This window comes from Mustela nigripes, chromosome 3, assembly GCF_022355385.1.
Source record: "Mustela nigripes isolate SB6536 chromosome 3, MUSNIG.SB6536, whole genome shotgun sequence".
Lineage (NCBI taxonomy): Eukaryota > Metazoa > Chordata > Mammalia > Carnivora > Mustelidae > Mustela > Mustela nigripes.
Window position 1 is genome coordinate 131,937,891 of NC_081559.1, and position 20,588 is coordinate 131,958,478.

Consider the following 20,588-nt stretch of genomic DNA (forward strand, 5'->3'; position numbering starts at 1 on the left):
GTCTTCCATCCATAGACTTTTTCTTTTTATCTTTATTAGCTTTTCATTGGGATCCCAGGAAGGAGGAAAGCAATATGTACCCAGCTATATGGCTACAGGTGAGTCAACCCCGAGGGGTTCGTGTATTCCTGACCCCCGGACACAGTTCAGGGGTAAAGAGTGAGCATCTAACTGAGACCAGAACAGTGAAGCGTTTTGCTGTCAGGATTGAGAAAGAGAAGTGAGTCTCTGGTTGATAGACAGCTTAGTCTGTTTAGGCTGCTGTAACAATATACCACAGACTGGGTAGCGGTTAAACAATAGATACTTTGTTTCTCACAGTTTTGGAGGCTGGAAATCCAAGACCAGAGTGCCAGGATGATCAGGTTCTGGTGAAGACCCTCTTCCAAGGGTCTTCCAAGGGTTGCAGACTGCTGAACTTCTTTCTCCATCTGCCCACACATGGTGGAGGGGAGGAGGGATTTCCCAGAGGCCTCTTTTATAAGGTCACTCTCCACCTCCATGTCCTAATTACCCCTCACAGGCCCCATGTCTTAATACCATCACCTGGAGCATTAGGTTTTCAACATGAATTTCAGTGTGTGGCAGGGAGAGAAACAGACATTTGACCTATGGTGATAGATAGTGAGGGGAAACCCATCAGGAATTGGGGGGTGGGGGTGGGGGCTTGTAGCACCATGTTGCCAACTGACCACTAGAGAAATATAGTGAGGCACACAGAGGCACTGAAAGAAAAACCTTAAAGAAGCCCAGTTACATTTCCTTCTTGGTTTCCCTGGGACAACCCTGTACATTATAATAAATGTCCCTCTGACTTAGAGTAGCTCTGTGTGAATTTCTGTCACAGTAAGAGAGCCAGAAATCACACACCATCTTGGCCCTCTTGGAGAGTGTTACTCTGACTGGCTGCTGCGGGGGAGGGGGGGGTAGACCTGGAAGCCAGAATTTCTCCCACAGTGCAGTGATGGCCATGACCTTGACCTCTGCAAATAATAAACCCCTTAGGGGTAATATGAGAAGAAGGTAGGAATAAGATGGAGGCTCTTTCCTTGTAGCCTAATCTTCATGGTTCTGTCAACAAACTTGGGGGAAAGGATGCAACGTATGTCCCCAACTTTCCACAGAGGTGTTTGTTTTTTAACTCTCAGAAAGAAACACTATGTAACTTTAAACATGTATCAGTTGGTTTTATTCAAAAATGACAATGATCACTAGGAAACAAAAATAAAACCCACCATCATTTTGTTCAAATGGTCTGTACTTGTGTCTCCTGGTTCACCAATTTTTAGCTTCTTTAACCGTTTGTACACCTTTAAGGAAGCGGCTTTCCCACTTAAAAACTAGTCCTTTCCCCTAACTCCGTATTTTCCTCTCCCCTAATTTATCTCTTCCCCAAGTTCACAATGTATTAAACTTTTACTTTTGGGAATCGCTGTCTTACTTGGGCGATTTAAGAGAGAATTCTAAACCACTCCCCACAAATAAGGTCAATAACTTCAACATAAAAACTCAATTTGTTCAAACCCACATGACATCCTCTTGGTTAAAAGACCCTCGAAGGCAGAACCCAAGTTACTAGATGGTTTTTACGCTTTGCTTACAACGGAGAAGGGAGCTCAGGACCCTTTTTAAGATGCAATGTAAAACAGGAACCTGATCAAAAAGACATTGTGAAAAGAAAAACTTCACTTTCTTTCCTCTGCAATGTCGGGGGTGTGCGTGGGCCCTTGCTCTAGTGACTCAGTGACTGAAGTCATCAACTCTCTTAGAAGACCCGAAGAAGGAAGCTGCAGCAGAAGCAGCAGCCTTGGGATTTCAACCAGCTTCGTGACGGGGACTGCAGGCTTCACTTCCCAGGTCCCTCACCGGGCTTCCAACCTAGAGCCCTTGAGCGGCTCATCCCCCCACCCCGCTTTCCCCAGCGCCTCGCCCCACACCCGCGCCGGGCCGCAGCGCTCTCCGGGTGGCCGCCGCAGGGTCTCCTCGGGGCTCCAGAGTTGGAGGAGATCGTACCGAAAACGCCGGCGCGACAGCTTTCTGTACTTAAAGTGCGGTGAAACAGTCTTGGCATTTGTGATTTGGAGAACCCTAAAAAGTAATGATCCTTGGATCTTTAAAAAATATATTGCGACAAAAACAAAACAAAACAAAACAAAAAAAAAACCAAAAAACAAAGAACCGAGCCAGGCAGGAGTCGAACCTACAATCTTCTGATCCGTAGTCAGACGCGTTATCCATTGCGCCACTGGCCCTGCACACGGAGAGAAACTGAGGGGATGTACAGATTACAGAGTGGTAAGGCTACACGCGCTAGTCATCTCCAGTGTAGGGTAGTAAAGAAAAGGAAAGGAACGTGACGTCGGATTCTCTGAGCCTCGGCACCACCAGCCCCGGACACATGAAAAGATGGGCGGGGGGCGCTCCTTCCCCGGGGGTCCGGATTCCAGGAGACGTAGCCGGGTGGTCTTTCTGCGCACGCGTGAAGCCACACAAGGACTTTTGCTCCCTTCCCCTCCCTGTTTCCCAGCTACGCATGCTCCGTTCAACTTCTAACCCGCCGCTGTACTTGCTCGGGCTCCTGAGTTTGAATCTCAAGGGGCACCAGCGGTTTGCCCGTCCCTTCGATAGCTCAGCTGGTAGAGCGGAGGACTGTAGCTGACTTCCTGGTAAGAGACATCCTTAGGTCGCTGGTTCGATTCCGGCTCGAAGGAGACACTTTTTTTGTTGTTTTTTTTAATACCAACATTGTAGGATTTACGGCCTGTTGCACGGGTCCCCTTCCCTAATACACATCACATTCCAATGAACAGTTGGCAATGCTTGCACTTTCGCTCCAGTTTTGGCCTACGGCAGTAACCCCCGTGTAAAATCTTTGGTGAGTCCCCGCCATGTGCGCTCCTAGTAACAAAGGCCGGAGTCTGCGCTCCGCGGGGCGGGCGCCGGCTCCCGGACTTCCGTCTCTAAATCGTCTCCGGCGTTCGCGAGTCCCCTGAGCGCGCAGAGGCACGTCCCGGGCCGGCTGCGGGCCCTTCTCCTCAGCGCTCTGTGGAGGGCGGGCAACGCGAGCGCTCGTTGCAGCTGCCGTGAGGAGCCGGGGCTTTCGCTAGCAGCGTATCTTACGGTCAGCCGACCGGGGAGGCCCGAAAGAATCGCGGTAGAAAGCGCAAAAAGCATAGAAAGTAAACATTAGGAAGGAAAGTCGACGGTACGCTACCCCGCTCCCTTCGATAGCTCAGCTGGTAGAGCGGAGGACTGTAGGCGATGTGCCCGTGGCCATCCTTAGGTCGCTGGTTCGATTCCGGCTCGAAGGAGAGAGGTTCCTATTTTTGTTACTTTGCTTTTCTCTGTAGGGCAAGATCAAGAACACAATCAAGAAAAATATAGTTTCTGTTTCTAAATGCTCTGACCTCTCTCTAGAGGAAGAGATAAGCGGCCGTGCCCAGCGGTGGGGGATTAGCTCAAATGGTAGAGCGCTCGCTTAGCATGCGAGAGGTAGCGGGATCGATGCCCGCATCCTCCAGCTTTTTTTTTTTTTTTTTCCTCTTCTGGTAATTTTTCCTTTGGATTCTCATTCAACTCGAGGTAGACCTGAAATAAAGTCAGCCATCGGGCAAGCGAGAGACGGGATGAGCTTGAGGTTGCCGCTCCCTAAAACTTTCCAGACGGAGGGATAATGGGTGCTGACAGAGTTTAGTCTCACAACTTAAAAATCTTAGACCCGTTTACTTTGGGAAGCTCACGAAATTGCTTTTTCTGTGAAAAAATGGCTACGGGTTGCAGTTACGTCTGTTGCCAGTCTCTTTGTGATTTGTGATTGATCGCTGCACTTCCAGAGACCCCTCCGACCATATTGAGGGGGAACTGACAGAAAAAAACACCACCCAAACTCACAGAACTTGGAAAAGGACGCTAGCTAGCTACCTTAAACTTCTGTTGAGCCGAGGAAGCGAGAACCATTCCGCTTCATCTCAACTGACCTCGGTGGGGTGCTCAGCTGTGGGCAGATCTCCTAGGACAAGATAAAGCAAGAGGAAGGGGGAGAGAGGTGAGGACGTGGAGAGGGGCCTTAAACCCAGACGCTTGCTCCTGAAGGAGGGTTCTAATGCCATTTTCCTCCTGGGAAGTAACTGTGGAGAATTGGAAACCAGCACTAAAAAGGAATTAAAAAAACAAAAAACAAAAACAATTTATTGAGCATAGTCTGTTTTGTTAAAGACAAGACAAAAAATAAATGCACACTCACTGAAAGATTCGGAAATTGAGAGGAATACGCACCAGGCTTTTCTGGTAATAAATTCTCCCTATCCTAATTTACTAGAACATAGGTATTAAAAAGCTGTTGAAACCATACGGCAGTTCTCAACACAAAACATACATTTTCAAAGACAAAGACAAAAGCAGAAATATTAACTTGTTTTGAGGATTGCAATTAATAAATGACAATTCTTTTATTATATAATTCTTTGTGTTCTAGGCAACCTGTACTTTTTTGTTACCAATGTGTACAACCTGTTGCATTTTATTGGTGTATCTTTCCTTTTCTAGGGCAGTTTCCATTTTATCTCCTTTTACTCTTTTCAATAAAGTCTTTAAATTGAGTATATAGTGATTCATTTAAAATATATCATTATTTTCATGAAAACAAATTTACACAGTAGGAAGAGGAATCCTTTTATCAGATGTTATGTCCCAGTTTCAGTTGAGATTATGAGTGCTCTGTCTGACTGGAGGAGATAGCAGTAAAATTATAAATGACTATAAGAGCAAGAAATGGATAATAAGTGGACGGAATGCTCCCAAAATCCAGGTGGAGAACACATGTTCAGGGCTGGTGAGCTGGGCAAGAACTCAAACATCATTTCAGGATTAACAACTCAGGTGTGGAATGAAATTCATACCAAAAGTCTAAAGGTATAAGCTGAGAGGTATTGTTGCACAGTAGTCAGTCATGTGGGCTGTGACATCTGATGGCCTTTCTTGGCTTTCACATTCCCTAGCTGGGTGACATTGGGCAAGTTGCTTTACATCTTGGTGCTTCGGTTTCCTTATTTGTTAATTAGGGGTGATAAAATGGTACCTACTTTTAACTGAGATGTAACACGTGAAGCTTGTACAATAGTGCCTGCTACATAGTAAACACACCATAAACATTAACTGTTATCAGTGTATGTGAGCAGTACCACAAAGGGAAGCCCTAGAGGGAATATTCTGAGGGTTTGCATGTGTATTTATACAAATGTATATGTAAGTGCAGGAAAGAGATGTTTGGATCTACTGTGGGAGGAAAGTAGAACAATCCTAAAAATATAAAATGATAGTTAAATAAACTATAGTATGACCACTTAATGGACTATATATAACCTTTGAAATTATTAAGAACTATTGACATGGGAAATGTTAGTCAAATGCTAAGTTAATAAATTTGATACAGGGAAGTATAAACAATAACAATATAAACAAGTATTATCTGTAAAAAGACTGAAGAATACATTTAAATATTAATAGCAGGGACCTTTAGACAGTAGCAATCCTGTGATTTTTTCTTCTTTATAATTATAAAATATTTTCTAATTTCTGTAGTAAACATTTGTAAGTTTTAATTGAACATATAAGATCCATTTTTAAAAAAATAGCTAACAGCATTTCTTATAAGCCAAGTATAGTTGTAGTTACTTTACATGTATTAACACATATATTTTCTCTAAAAGAAAACATCAGGCCCAGATGGCTTCCCTAGTGAATTCTACCAAACAATTAAGGAAGAAATAATACCAAGTATACACAGACTTTCAGAAAATTGAAGAAGAGGGAATGCTGTCCAACTTAATCTATGAAGCCAACATTATCCTGTTCTCAAAGCCATACAAAGACATGAAAAAAGAAAACTATAGACCAGTATCTTTATGAAAATAGATGCAAAAATTTTAAAGAAAAATTTAGCCAATTAAATCCAACAATGTTTTTTTTTAAAATCCAACAATTAATAAAAGGAAAATACATCATGATCAAATGGAATTTAATCCAAGAATACAAGACTGGTTCAACATTCAAAAATCAACATAACTCATTATAGTAAACAGGCTAAAGAAGAGTAACGGCATGATCATTTCAGCAGATGCAGAAAAAGCATTTAATGAAATTCAACATCCATCCCTCATTTTGAAAACTGTCAACAAACTTGGAAGGGAAGGGAACTTTTTCAACCTGATAAAGGGCTTCCATGAAAAACACACACTTAATATTATACTTAATAATATGAATGCTTTTCTCCCAAGATCAGGAACAAAGCAAGGATGTCCATTCTGAGATTTTTAGCCAGTATCATAAGGCAAGAAAAATGAAGTGAAAGATCTCCCAGATTGGAAAGGAGGAAGTAAAACTATCTCTATTCACAGATACGTCATTTTTAAAAATATTGATTACATGTTGAAATAATATGTTGTTTCTGTTTTTTACTGTGGCTACTAGAAATATAAAACTATATATATGTCTCATATTTGTCAACCACATCTTATTTCTATTGGACAGTTAGGTCAGAGAGGCAGGTAGGAGCCAGATCATGTCAGGCCTTAGAGACCACAGTGAAGATTAATGTTTTTATCCCACAGGTAATTGGACCATTAGTGGGATTTAAATAGGAAGTGACATATGAGAAACAGATTGCAGAATTCAGAAAGACTGAATTCAGAAAATCAATTCAGAAAAATCAATCAGGAGGCTGAGGTGGAGGGATGGTGAGGCAGATTGTGTGTGCTGAGGATGGATTCAAGAAGGCCCTGGAGTTCAGACAGGACTACGGGGAAGGCCTTAGGCTAAAGTATTTGCTACTTGTTGGGGCTGTCACTATTCATTTCTGGCATGTGAATTGTGCCAGGAAATGTTCAGAGAAAAGTAAAATATTTTAATTTTTAACATATCCTCAGAGATATTTATGATGAATTAAAATGTATAAACAACAGATTTGGAGGAGTGATTATCAAGAAGAAAAGCTTACAGCTTTCAGACTTAAGGTCAAATGGAAGTCTGCAAGCTATCTAATGAAAGAAATGCCATAGTGTTAGCTTTTATAAAGCACCTCTTGAGTTAATTCATTTCTCTTTGATTTTAGATTTTGTAAAGTGTTTCTTTTCATTAAAAAAATTTTAAATCACATATCCAAGCTTCCTACTGCCAGATAGACAGCTAAATTGAAGAGACTGACAATGTAGGCAGAAAGAAAGAGTTAAATATTGTATAGATATCATGAGTTGAGTCCTTGGTGTAAAAAGATTGCAAGAATCCTTTTCCTGGTTAGAGTTCTGGGTTGTATTTTTTTCAAGTAACTTATAAAGTTGGTTAGAAAAGTCCTTTTCTAAATTACACTCTGAACCCCAGAATACCAAAAGAAACAATATACTGTACATGTCTCCTGTGCTCAGATGGGTTATATCTAGCAGGACTAATCAGCAGAGCCTGGCTCTTGGAACACCAGCTCATCTAAATCCTGAATGAAGTGCTGCCTTCTCCCCACTGGTCATATATTAGTGTTCTCACTAATGGAGGGAGGGAGAGAAAGAAGGATGGATGGATGGTTGGATGGATAAATGAACAGATGGATATTGCAGGGAAGAATTAATAACCTCACTGACTTGGTTTAAGAGGACCTGGTCAGCACAGTTATCAAGCATTGTTTTGGCATGGAATTAAAGTGATTTTTCAAGAGCTATAACTGGGGCTGGAGTTGACCTGAAAGTCCTGGTTCACTCATGCCCTAAGTGTTCCAGGCTAACTAAACCTGCTGCTTAAGCAGCCCCTACTTCTCTGTCTCCACATCCACACCATCTGGTGTTCTTTCCCTGTTTTAATGACTTGGCCAGCCATTAACTTTCTCACTTCCAATGGGTAGAAGAAGGAAGAATTCTCCTTCCTCTCTACCTTAGATGTTGAGCCAGAAGCAAGATCAGCTTTCTAGTGCCCTTTGTTTTCTCTTCCTTCCAACAGGGTTGCACTCTCTCTACCTCACTGCTTTGCTTCAAATTTTATCATTTTTTTTTAATCTTCTTTTTAGCTCCACCTTCCATTTGACCTTAAGTCTGATACTCTGTTTGATGAATGACTAGCTCCTCCAGCTAAGCCTTGATTATTTTCAAATACCTGTATTTGCAATTACCTACACTAAAAAGACAAAAAGAGCATGGGTAAATGAAATGCTAAGAACATTCTGGAATCCTCAGGACAGTTTGCATGCTTGACATTGATTCCTGGGACTCTTTAATGCCTCCTACTCCCAGAATGGTCTCTCTTGTTTTTGAAAGTTACTTGATGTTGCCCTTGTAAGTATTCTGGGGTTAGAAATTCATATCACTCTGACCAGGAAGTATAAAATCCACTAAAAGGAGAGGACCCTGTTCCTGCTACAGAATCCTTTAAATACACTCCAGTTTTCTTCCAAGATTTTTTAATATGACATATTCTAGAGCTGGTTGTCCAATATGGCAACCACTAGCCACATATGATTGTTTAAACCTAAGCTTAAATTACATAAAACTTAAAACTCAGATCCCAAGTTGCATTCTGCACATTTTAAGTACTCAATAGCCACCTGTGGCTAGAAGTTACATAGTACAGAGAACATTTACATCATTGTAGAAAATTCTAATGGAGGGTATGCTTTAGAGTGTGGTTGCGGTATAGCTTAGTGGGTGAGGTCATGGGCTCTGTAGTCAAAAGATGTGTCTCTGAATCTGCTTCACAACTAGCAGCAATACAACTAGGCAGCTGCTTCTCTGAGCTACAGTTGGTTCAATGGAAATTATAATACCTATGATAGAGAGCTATTATAAGCAATGATTAGTAGTCTGTGCATATTTATTATGTTTGTTTTGGCAGTATACAGCTGACCTTTGAACAACATGGAGGTAAGGATGCTGAACCCCCATGCAGTTGAAAATCTGCATATAATTTTTGACTCCCCCCAAATTTAACTGTTGACCAGAAGTCTTACTGTTAACATAGTCAACTAATATATATTTTGTATGTTTTTTTCTTAAGATTTTATTTATTTAAAAATCTTAATAAAATAAAAATCTTAAGATTTTATTTATTTATTTGAGAGAGACAGTGAGAGTGAGCATGAGCGAGGAGAGGGTCAGAGGGAGGAGCAGACTCCTCAAGGAGCCAGGAGCCCGATGCGGGACTTGATCCTAGGACTCCGGGACCATGACCTGAGCTGAAGGCAGTCGTCCAACCAACTGAGCCACCCAGGCATCCCTATATTATGTATGTTATATGTATTATATCACAAGGAGGCAGAGAGGCAGGCGGAGAGAGAGGAGGAGACAGGCTCCCTACTGAGCAGAGAGCCGGGTGCAGTGCTCGATCCCAGAATCCTGGGATCATGACCTGAGCTGAAGGCAGAGGCTTTAACCCACTGAGCCACTGAGCCAACCAGGTGCCCCTATATACTATATTCTTAAGATAAAGTAAGTGAGAGAAAAGTAAATGTTATCAAGAAAATTATAAGGAAGAGAAAGTACACCTACAATACTGTAAAAATATCCGCATATAAGTTTTTGTTCAAGGATCAATCATGGTACTAAAAGTAACAGATTTTAAAACCCTTTTTTCCTCCTTCCCAAGATGAACACACAGAAACCCACATTTCACTCCTCTGCTCTGTCTTCTAAAGTCTGCGACCATTTGGCCTTGCAGCTAGAGGCTGAAAGAGGTAAAAAACCTTCTCTTTCTGCTATCACGCCTTAATGCCAAGTTTGCTGATAGTAACATAGTCAGGTTCGTAGGGACCCATCTTGCTTCCTCTGACTTACCTTGGCAGTTGGGAAACTGCTGGTCTTCTAGAGGTAAGAGCATTGGTGGTTTTGCTTCAGTTTCTCTATTGTATAAATATAACCCTGCCCTAGTTTGGTAGGATTTGGGAATGAGGGGCAACTGGGGCTTCCAACCAAACCAACTCCCTGTACAATTGACCCCAGTTGGTTTCAACGCCCTCTCCTAGTTGTGGTGGGTAGGGGTTTGGGATGGGGAGAAAGTTGTGCATTACTCATATACAGGCCAGGACACCTTCAGGAGACTAAGCTGGTTTTCAGGACTCTGTGGAGGCACAGATCCACTCCAAATCGCAGATCCTTGAAGTTGACTTCAAATCTGATTCAATTTCAGAATATTCCCTATCTTTCAGACTCTGTGAAGGATTTGGGAACAGACTAAAATTTTCTGGCTCTTCCCTAGAGCAGAGTGCTACTCCCATGTCCCATTCTCAATTCATATGCCCACCTCATGGACTGCTGGTCTCTTAAAGAGTGAGGAGGAGCAAAGAATGGAGAAAAGAGGATAAAGAGGGGATAGTGATAACTACTATCAACCTGACTCTTAAGCCTGTGAGATTCTTGCTAGTTTGTTGGACACAGTTCTAAGAAAAAGGACAAGGCAAGAAACAAAAACAGAGAAGAGGCTAGAGATCAGCTTTACATCAAATAATTGAATTGGAGATTCTCGATGTCAAAATTAACATCGTTTCCAAGGAGTATTCCCCCCCCCCCAAATACTATTAAGCTAGGTTCTGAACACCACTCACTTACAGATAAAAGAAATGAAATTCAGCTAGGTTGAGGTCAGTTTCCCAAGACCACAAAGTGAGGGAGAAAAGGAAGCTGGATTAGGAGGACGGTCTCCTGACTCACTGTGCACCTCTCACTGCATCATTGGTGTTTGCTCAGACTAAAAACATCTGAGTCACCCCTGTGGATCCTAATTTCATAGCTTCAGAATCCCTTTCCTCCTGTCCTTCCCCACTGCCATCACCCAGTGCCAGGGCAGCACGACCTCTCACCTAGGCTATTGGCAACAGCTTCCCATCTGGTCTTTATCAAGGTCATGTTCACTCTGAACTATCCCAACCACCACTGTGAGACTAATCTAACCAATGAAAAGCTCTCATGGAAATGTTTCTGTGAGAAACTTCCAATAGCTTCCTGTTCCCTGATTTATTAAGTGTTAAAAACTCTCTAACCCAGGATTTGTGGCTTGCCAATGTGCCAGGAGCATGCTCTGCACTTTGGCCTAAAACACCACACACTCAGCATTCCGTGCACTCCTGTGCCTTACTGGCTTTGCTTCTGTGCCTTCCCTTGGGAAGACCCAACTATGCCCCACCTGACTATACATCTATTCACCTAAGTTCTCAATGGATCAGCCCACCCATGAAGCCCTCCTAATGAATCCAGTTCTGAAATTTTGTAGCTCTTTATCACACTTTGTTTGGTACTATGTTTCTGTGTATGGATGTCTTATTTCCATTGTTAGACTGAACTCCATGAGGGCAATAACCTGTATCTTGTCTTTCCAACCATGGAACTGAGCACAATAGGGACACATGAATATTTTTTGAAAGAATGAATTCCTTTAATAAGGATAGTCTTGGCTATATTGTACATATTGTACATTATGAGTTTAAGTGTTTTTCCTTAGATTGAAGAGTCTTTTACTGTAGAAACTTTCTCTTCCCTAGAGAATAACTCAGGTATTTCATTCAGACCTCCATAGCCCATGTAATGATAAATACAGGTAATTCCCTAGGCTAGGTGAACTGAATTAATGCAGTAAAAAATTCAGTTTCCCTTCTTTACTGGAGTTGCTAAATAGATACTGAAAGGAATCACAAAATTCTCCTAAGATGCCTGAAATGTTTATGAATACATGTAACTTATTATTAGCTAATAGAGCTTCTTAGATTCTTTTTTTTTTTTTTTAAAGATTTTATTTATTTATTTGACAGAGAGAGATCACAAGTAGGCAGAGAAATAGGGGAGGAAGCAGACAGAGAGAGATCACAAGTAGGCAGAGAAATAGGGGAGGAAGCAGGCTCCCCGCTGAGCAGAGAGCCCGATACAGGACTCGATCCCAGGACCCTGAGATCGTGACCTGAGCCAAAGGCAGCAGCTTAACCCACTGAGCCACCCAGGCGCCCCAGCTTCTTAGATTCTTGATAAGCTTTCAGTGCACACAGCAATAAGACCATAAATAACCAGTCACATCGGCCTACTCTTTACTTGTGATTAAGTGCATGCTGGTGATATATTGACAAAATGTGTTCCCTGTTTGAATATTTTTAAATCAAGGAGAAATTAACCTGCAGATTCATCACAGATAAACAGAATGTATCTCTTTTTTCATTTTTGATCTGATATTTAATTTTTAAATAACTATATATTGATGAAACAGTTCTTTCACAAATTCCTGGCAAACATCAGGATCACTATTTGTGACTCAAGAGCAGACCAAGAATATCAGACCAGGGAGATTATCATTTAAAAAATTACGTTGGAGGAGGAGGCAAATGCAAAGAAATATAGTAGGAATTTCAGACCAGAGAAAACCCAGGTATAAAAGCAGGACTCCATGTTCACTTCAGTTGGCAATAGCACTGATATCTGTTCCCTGCTTTATGGAAAAATAAAATAATGGGTCTGCTACCCCAGATGCCAGTTACTACCTCATTATTATTGCTGCAAATTAAAATTTTTTTCCCTCTAGGCCCTACCTGATATCCACGAAGCCTTCCAAAATCAAAATGTTGAAGGATATTGTCATGGTTCATTTTATGTGTCAACTTAACTGGGCCACAGTGCCCAGATATATGGTCAAATATTATTCTGGATGTTTCTGTGAGGAAGGTTTGGATGAGATTAACATTTAAATCTGTGGACTTTGACAATCAGAGAAGGACAATTATCATATGATCTCACTGATATGAGGAATTAGAGAAACAAGACAGAGGATCAAGGTGAAAGGGAGGGAAAAATGAAACAAGATGAAACCAGAGAGGGAGATAAACCATAAGTGACTCTTAACCTCCGGAAACAAACAGGGTTGCTGGAGGGGAGGGTATGTGCTATGGTGAGTGTTGTAAATTGTGTAAGACTGATTATTCACAGACCTGTACCCCTGAAACAAATAATACACTATATGTTAATAAAAATAAAAAATAAGAATACAGTATATAATACGTACAAAAAATAAAAAATAAAAAAATAAAAGATTACCAAATTTTCTTTGTGTTTTTGGTGTGTGTGAGAAGGGAGTTGTAGGCATACAGGATGGAAGAGGGGTTAGGGAGGAGGGAAAACAAAGAAAGAACTTACCAGAATTTTATTAACAAGTATTTTTAAAAATAGGCTCATCCAATGGTGTTTGAATTTTTTTTTATAGATAATTTTATGGTGAAAAGGATTGAAAAAAGTTTTTAAATCAGAATTTTTCCCAAACCACAACTCTTGCAAAGATGAAAGAATTAACATTAAGCAAGTCTTTTTAGGCAATTGCCCTTATAAAGTCCAGGGCATGATTTTCAAGACCTGTTTTGTTTGTTTTCATTTAAGACAGTATGATCATGTCACTCTTGGTGACTCGCCTCCTAAACTCTCAAGGCAGAAATGGCATCCGTTATACAGTTAGACTCTCGGGCAGCATTCTCTCCAGTCCTGGAGCGAGCCATCACCATGCTCTTACTGAGTGCTTACGGAGGGCATGGCTCAGTGACCAGGCATGCACATTTGCATTTGTTGTTGACAACTGTCAGCTTCAACCTCTCTCTCCTCACAACCCTGACTAAATGGGGTTTGTAATCCTTCTTTCCACCCACTCTCTTCACTCCTTGGGACAGGAATGTTGGCTCCTGTTCTCTGTCACCTGTCAGAATCCATCCTCCTGTCACTGGCTTATATGGACAAGTCAGCCCACTGTCACGTGACCCCTGCTGCTAAAAACAGCTCGGGCACCTCCTCTGAACCTGGGCCTGAAACAATGTCTTCCACCGAAAAAACCATAAAGGACACTTGATCAACCCAATCCTTGGAATTATTTCCAGGAAACACTTGCAGAAGCCATCGGAGCACGCTTTCCCTGGCGGTGCACAGGGGGACGGCCGGGAGATGAGCGCATCTTTGAATTACAAGTCTTTTTCCAAAGAACAGCAGACCATGGATAACTTGGAGAAACAACTCATCTGTCCGATCTGTTTAGAGATGTTCACGAAGCCTGTGGTTATTCTCCCCTGTCAGCATAACCTGTGTAGGAAATGTGCCAGTGATATTTTCCAGGTAGGTTTGTTTGGAATTTAGGGGGTAAAAAAGGAGTCTCTTTTCTCAGAATCAATTGCTCACCTAAAAGGTGAATTCTTTTAGAAAACTTTTTAAGGCTACATTCATTTTAAGAAATGAATTTTTTTAATGATTTGCTTTCTGCTTTGCTCTCTGCCTCCTCCTTACTCCTGAATCTAGCTTACTTAAATACTAAGAATCACATTTGTTTAAAAAAAAAAAAGAAAGAAAGAAAGAAAAGAAAAGAAAGACCTCAAGACATTGAATCTGCTTCAAAACTGTAAATGAATTACTGCCCAAGACATTAATGTTGGAGTTTCTGGTGGAACTTTTGATTATGAAAACACTGGATAGAAAGTGTCTCATGCTGAACACGGTACACGGCCATTGACAGTGAATAAGTGCTGGCCCTGTATTTTAGGACTATTTGCTAGAAGGCCCTAAGGGATTATCTTATGGCCAGCTTAAAGTAGAAGTTGATGTTGTTTGTAGTAACAGAGTGAAAAGAAGTCTCAGAAAAGCTACGTGCGGCATTACTCAATTCCTCTTTTCTTGCTTGGCAAGAACAGGCCTCTAACCCGTATTTGCCCACAAGAGGAGGTACGACCGTGGCATCAGGGGGCCGATTTCGCTGCCCATCTTGTAGACATGAAGTGGTTCTGGACAGACATGGGATATATGGCCTTCAGAGGAACCTGCTGGTGGAAAATATCATTGACATCTACAAGCAGGAGTCCACCAGGTATGGTTCCTCCCTGTGTCAAACCCATCTGAAGCTCGTTGGTGCCCAAGGCTTTGTATCAATTTAAGAATGAAGTAATTCATTAACACTAATCCATTCAATAATACTGAAAGAGTCATAACTCAGCCCATCCTTCTAAGCCTTGTATTATGTATATTTTAGACATCCATGCTCTTCACAGGTCCTTTGTAGCTCCAGATTCTACATAGCAGAAAGTTTACAGTACAAAACTTTAAGGAAAACTAATAGAAATGGGATTTTCCAAAATAAGCCAGTTCCTAGTTTAGACAGTCTCACCTAAAAATTGTCTAGATGATCATCATAAAAACAAAATTCTCTAACATACTTAGTCATGATATGGACTCTGGGAAGTTGCAAAGCAATGCACAGTCCTGTCCTTTAGCAAAGTAAAGTTCAAAGACATGGAGGGGGGTGGCATTCAGGCCATTTCCCTAGTCTCTAGATACTACTTGCCTCCTTCTGTTAGCATTCGCCTGCTGATGGATTGATATTCAGCATATGCATCCATTCATTTAAAAAAAAAAAAAAGGCTTCTTCCTTATTGAATCACATTGGCTATAGCCTTCCTTTCCTAGAGACAACACCGCAGGAGTTCATTCCTAGAAGGCATGGTGTGAAGAGCCCTTTTCAATTGTACACAGGTCAGTCCGGTCCACACAGCTTGATAGCAATATTGAGACCATCTGGAAATGAACTTATTGTGATTCTTATTAGGAGACATGTATTTATGGAACATCTGCAGCACCCTAAGAGCCTTGCACTCTTAAAAGGAAAGCTGTTCTATAAATCTAACATATAATTATTATAATCATTATGGCTATTAGTTTCTGCTTAAGATTCAAACTAAATTAGATAGTGCCAGAATCTAGATGGAATTGGGGAAGAAGAGTAATTGCCGATGACATATTGCAGAGACACGGAGTTAGCTATTCCCTTGCTTCCAGAGTCTCTGGAGAAGAAAGAAAGTGCTATTGTTGCTGCTGTTGCTTCACAGGTCACATCGGATTATATTTCGTTACTTTAAAATGCAAATACACGCACTGTCTCTTAAAAAAAAAAATCAGTCAATTAATAACCCAGACAATTATTAAGGGTGTTTATAGAACAACAGATTCAGTGCCTAGTACAGTGTCTTGCATAGAATGGCTTCTTTCTAAGGGCCCATTGACAAAGCAACACCACAAAGCTTCTTACATATCCTATTTATTGCAGTAATTTCATTTTGCTACTTGCTACAGTGAGAGCTTGAGATATGGGAAATAATAGCAATAGTGTTATGAAATGCAGAGAAGAGATAGTAAAACTTGCAGCGTTAGCAAAACCAAAAGACACATCCTTATTTTAACCATAAAGTCTACATGCGCATTTGCCAAAAAAGTGCCCAGGTGAGCAAACTGTATGAAAGTAATGAACCAAATTTCCAACCATGAAGCTCATAACATTGCTTTTCTGATTATCAAGTTCTTGTGCTGTTATTTCTTGAACTTGAGACCTGCCTTTGGGACGTTTTTACTTGGTGGGGAAACCACAAGTTGCAAAGAGGGCCCAGGTGTTTCTGTTTGGGCATAAACCCAGGTGTTCCCTGGAGACAGGCAGCCTTGCCAGCCCAGGAGCCTGAGCCTCAGAGTCCATTAGGCAATCTGAGAACAACCTTGGATAACAGAGTGAGAGGAAACCATTTCTGGCTGTCACTGGGGTAGGGACAGAAAGGAGAGGAGGACTAGAAATTGTAAATCTTGACAACACCTGACCTTACCTAGACTTCTCCATGGTGCTAAACTAGCTACAGTTTGGGGAGGTGACAAGAAGAGGAATTTATTTTGCTAATGTTAATCAGGAAAGTTACAATAAATAACTTTATGATAAGTTAAACTAATATGTGCTGAGTACATGTCAACCGCTATTCAGGGTCCTTTACACATGAATCGTGTATAATTCTCTAATTCTCATAACAATCCTGTGAGATTGTGATTATTAGTACCTTGTTAGAATTTCTGAATATTTCACTGAAGCCAAGTCGTATATAATTTAAACATTCAAATAACATGAGACCGCTAAGGAGGCCTCCTCTCTCATCCCACTCTCTCTCCACCCCCAAGTCTCACTCTCCAGAGCCAGACACTTTTCATTGTTTTAGCTATTTTTCTGTTAAAGCCCAGTGACATCTGTATACTATGACTATATGCCCATTTCAATTTGACATTCTCTACCGACATTTCACTGTGGACGATCAGGACAGTGTCCTCATGTGGCTGGGCTTTGCCTACTTGTACTCTTCCCTGGGCTGAAGCTTTGTTTCCTAGGACCTACGTTTTTCTCTTTGTTGGTTTATTCTGTTGTTTTTGTGGATCACATTCTCAAGTATCTCCCCCAAATATGCAGAAAGTGTACCACTTTGCAATCTCCCACACACTCCTGCCTTCTGAGTAGCTGGCTTCCACAGTTCCAGAGCCTTCCTCAGGTTCCACGGCTGGGGTCAGCTTGCTCCTTGCAGGCTTCTCCCCTGCAGGCACTTTGCAGAAATAAGATGCAACTCGATCAGGTCACTTCCCTTCATCCAGATGTTCTCAGTTTTACATTTGGTCGACATCTCTCATCTGCTGTCATCCTGGTCATTTTTTGTCCTTATCAATTTATACTAGAATGTGATTCTTAAGATTTCCTCGCTCTCATTTCAGTGGGATTTCCACTAATACAGATAAAAAAAGGCATAGGTTCATTCTGCTATATTTAATTAGAAGACCCTTGGGCCAATTTTCAGATATGAATCGAAGGGGAACCTGAAAAGAGGTTAAGTAACGTGCCCGAGGCCACATAGCTGTCACACGGAGAAGTTCAGCTGGACTTGAACTTGGAGGTTCGACTCAAAAGGCACTGACTGCCATGTATCACCAAGACCAGGTGCCCACCCTTCAGGAAACTCCGGGATGGTCCCTACCTCCTGTGGCCAGAGGCAGCAGGCTCCAGACTCCTTGTGGCAGGTCCCCACCAAATGGCCAGGGGCCTCTGTCTACATCTGGAGCAGAGGCCTGAGCCACAACTGCGAGCTCAGACACTCTCACCTGATGAAGGGGCATTTACATTATATTTACATCATATTTATGCCCTGTTTGACCCAAGTCTGAGACATGTGTTAAGTTGTCTAAAGGTTTCTATTATACACCCACTTATAAGTGGGGGAATGCCTCTGGGCCCGTGCTGCTACCTAAGGAAGAAAAACCTGATAAGAAATATGGGAAGTAGTTCTCAGCCTGTATTGCATTATGGAAAAATAATCACAATCAAAACTAAACATACAGCCTTATGGCTATTGCTACATTTTTAGTGTTTACGTATACTGTGTGTGTATTTATACTATATATATATATTGTATATGTATATGTATTATGTATAGATACACTCACATACCTGAGCTCTGGTCAGAGCTATTGATATCAGAAGAGCACATGGGACACAGGCTGCCCTGAGGAAATGCTGCAGGGAGATGAGCCACAAAAGCATCACCTGTGCTATTTTCCAGTGAATGTGCTCCAGGCATTTGCTTGACATTTATTATTACGAGACTGAGATACATGGTAGGGAAGGTATTGGAGTTGGAGAAGCTTTTGAGCAAGCAAAGAGCAAACCACCACTCCTAGTCTCTAGGGCTTTGTCACTCATAAATGGAGTCTTCAGAATGTTGTCTGGCCTCTTCCTTTGAGGCTCACGAGTGCCAAGTAACCCTGGGCTTTCCCCCATATTTCACCTGCCTTCCCCAGATGAGTGGTCTTTATGTTTGAGCACAAGGAATACTGTCCATTAAACTGGAAATTTCTCTCATTCGTCATTCATTCAACAAATATTTACTGAGTACCCATTCTGTGCAAGGCATTGTTCTGGGCACTGGGGTTTCTGCAAAAAAAGACAGGCCTGCCCTCATGGAACTCACATTTTGGTGGAGGAAACAGACCTGGGCAGAGTTTACTTTTCTCAGTTGACTTCCGAGAATATAGCAGAAATTCAAGTCAGGAGGCCACCGACTTTATGGAAAACGTATGGCTGCAAGACTGGGCAGAAATTCCTTTTACAAAACCAGATTCTGAAGTCTTGAAGCTGGAAGCCCATATAAATTTCCTTACCAGACCCAGGGCTTCTCCCCACAGCCTAATCTCTTGACTTGACTCCTACCTAGTGATTTATAGATATAAATCAGTATATTCTCTGCCTTCCCCTGAGTTTCTGGGGCTGCAGCTACATGGTACCCCATCAATAGCAATGGTTTTCCAACCATTTTATTTATGTCTCACAGTAGAAATACATTTTACATTGTGATACAATGACCATTACATACATGGATGGAGAGATAGATAGATATGAAATATATACTTTTGTTTCCAGTGTACTTAGATGTGTGTACACATACACACAAATACGTACATACATACACATCTATGTACAACAGAAACAAAAGTTTCACATAAAATTACCTTATTCTTACTACATGTAGTTCACAGTATTTACTGTGATTTTAATGATGTTGGTGATGACCCTGAAATTGATTTCAAGGCCCATAAAAATCAATGTCTTGGCCCATGAAAACCTACAGTTTTAAAAAAGTGGATCTTGATAACAATAGAAAAACTCAGTCCCAAATCTTTTAAATAACCATGCTTTTAAATAACTATGTGTTTGGGAATGTGAGGAAAGGCTATGGACTTGTATTTACATTTTTCAGGCACCTCTGAAAACTATTAACAACCTTGGTCCGTAGATAGGATATGTAAGAATTCCAGGTTTTTGCAGAAGTAGGCTACACTCACATCTCTCACGATGCTCTCCAGAGAGGGCCTAGAACACCATGACTTGGCATAATTTTGATCTTGATCATAATACATAAGGCACGCTGATTGTTAGGGGAACATACAGGGCCCTACCCTGTGCTGTGAACTTGGGCCGTTCTGGGTGATTCTACAGCTAACAGGTTGTTCTTAATAGAATTTTTTTTTTTTAACGATTTTACTTACTTATTTGACAGAGATCACAAGTAGGCAGAAAGGCAGGCAGAGAGAGAGGAAGGGAAGCAGGTTCCCTGCTGAGCAGAGAGCCCGATGCAGGGCTTGATGCAGGGCTTGATGCAGGGCTCGATGCGGGGCTCGATGCGGGGCTCGATGCGGGGCTTGATGCGGGGCTCGATCCCCAGGACTCTGGGATCATGACCTGAACCAAAGGCAGAGGCTTTAACCTACTGAGCCACCAGGCGCCCCTAACAGGTTGTTCTTAAATAGCAATGACTTGTCTCTCCCGTTCCATGCTTTCGTTCTTCATTGCTTGGTCATCTTCTCACTAACACACACAAATCCAATGCTCCATTATTACCTGTTGCAGTTCTGAAAAGTCTTGGTGGGTGCTGAACTGTTGGGAAAACGGAAACTTGGGGATTATCTGTGAGAACCTTACGTCTAAAGTTACCACCATGTCCCAGAACAGCATTTTGCATTTTCTTATTGCTTCGAGAACTGTTCACCTTCACTGAGCACATACTAACCACTCTTGATCTTAATCAGTTATTTGTATGTCATTTTCTGAATGACAGAAAGAGACCCAGACAAATTAATGAAGCACCTGTTGACATTTTCCTTCTTACACAGAGCTTCTTCTCACCAGTGTCCAGACTAATAATCAGAGAATAATTCAGCCTACTCCCCTCCTCCTTGTGGTGGGAAAGGTGTTTGCCAGAAGCTGGAGAGTTG

The 20,588-nt window shown here is 41.6% G+C and overlaps 1 protein-coding gene and 4 non-coding genes across 6 annotated transcripts in view; 4 read left to right on the forward strand and 1 right to left on the reverse strand.

Annotated features, from left to right (window-relative positions):
- Positions 1 to 2,179: 2,179 nt before the first annotated feature.
- On the reverse strand, positions 2,180 to 2,252 carry TRNAR-ACG (transfer RNA arginine (anticodon ACG)). Its single transcript has one exon. It is a non-coding gene; the product is annotated as a tRNA-Arg (tRNA).
- Positions 2,186 to 20,588, forward strand: part of TRIM55 (tripartite motif containing 55) — a 54,597-nt gene continuing 36,194 nt past the window's right edge. The window contains exons 1-3 of one of the 2 annotated variants that reach the window (XM_059392865.1): positions 2,186 to 2,666; positions 13,865 to 14,096; positions 14,666 to 14,838. In XM_059392865.1, the coding sequence (XP_059248848.1) occupies positions 13,929 to 14,096; positions 14,666 to 14,838 (341 nt within the window). In that variant the 5' untranslated portion in view covers positions 2,186 to 2,666; positions 13,865 to 13,928. The remainder of the gene's footprint in view (positions 2,667 to 13,864; positions 14,097 to 14,665; positions 14,839 to 20,588) is intronic. The other variant, XM_059392864.1, reaches the window with a different exon arrangement.
- TRNAY-GUA (transfer RNA tyrosine (anticodon GUA)) lies at positions 2,619 to 2,711 on the forward strand. Its single transcript has 2 exons — positions 2,619 to 2,655; positions 2,676 to 2,711. It is a non-coding gene; the product is annotated as a tRNA-Tyr (tRNA).
- Positions 3,222 to 3,311, forward strand: TRNAY-GUA (transfer RNA tyrosine (anticodon GUA)). Its single transcript is given in 2 exon segments — positions 3,222 to 3,258; positions 3,276 to 3,311. It is a non-coding gene; the product is annotated as a tRNA-Tyr (tRNA).
- On the forward strand, positions 3,448 to 3,520 carry TRNAA-AGC (transfer RNA alanine (anticodon AGC)). Its single transcript has one exon. It is a non-coding gene; the product is annotated as a tRNA-Ala (tRNA).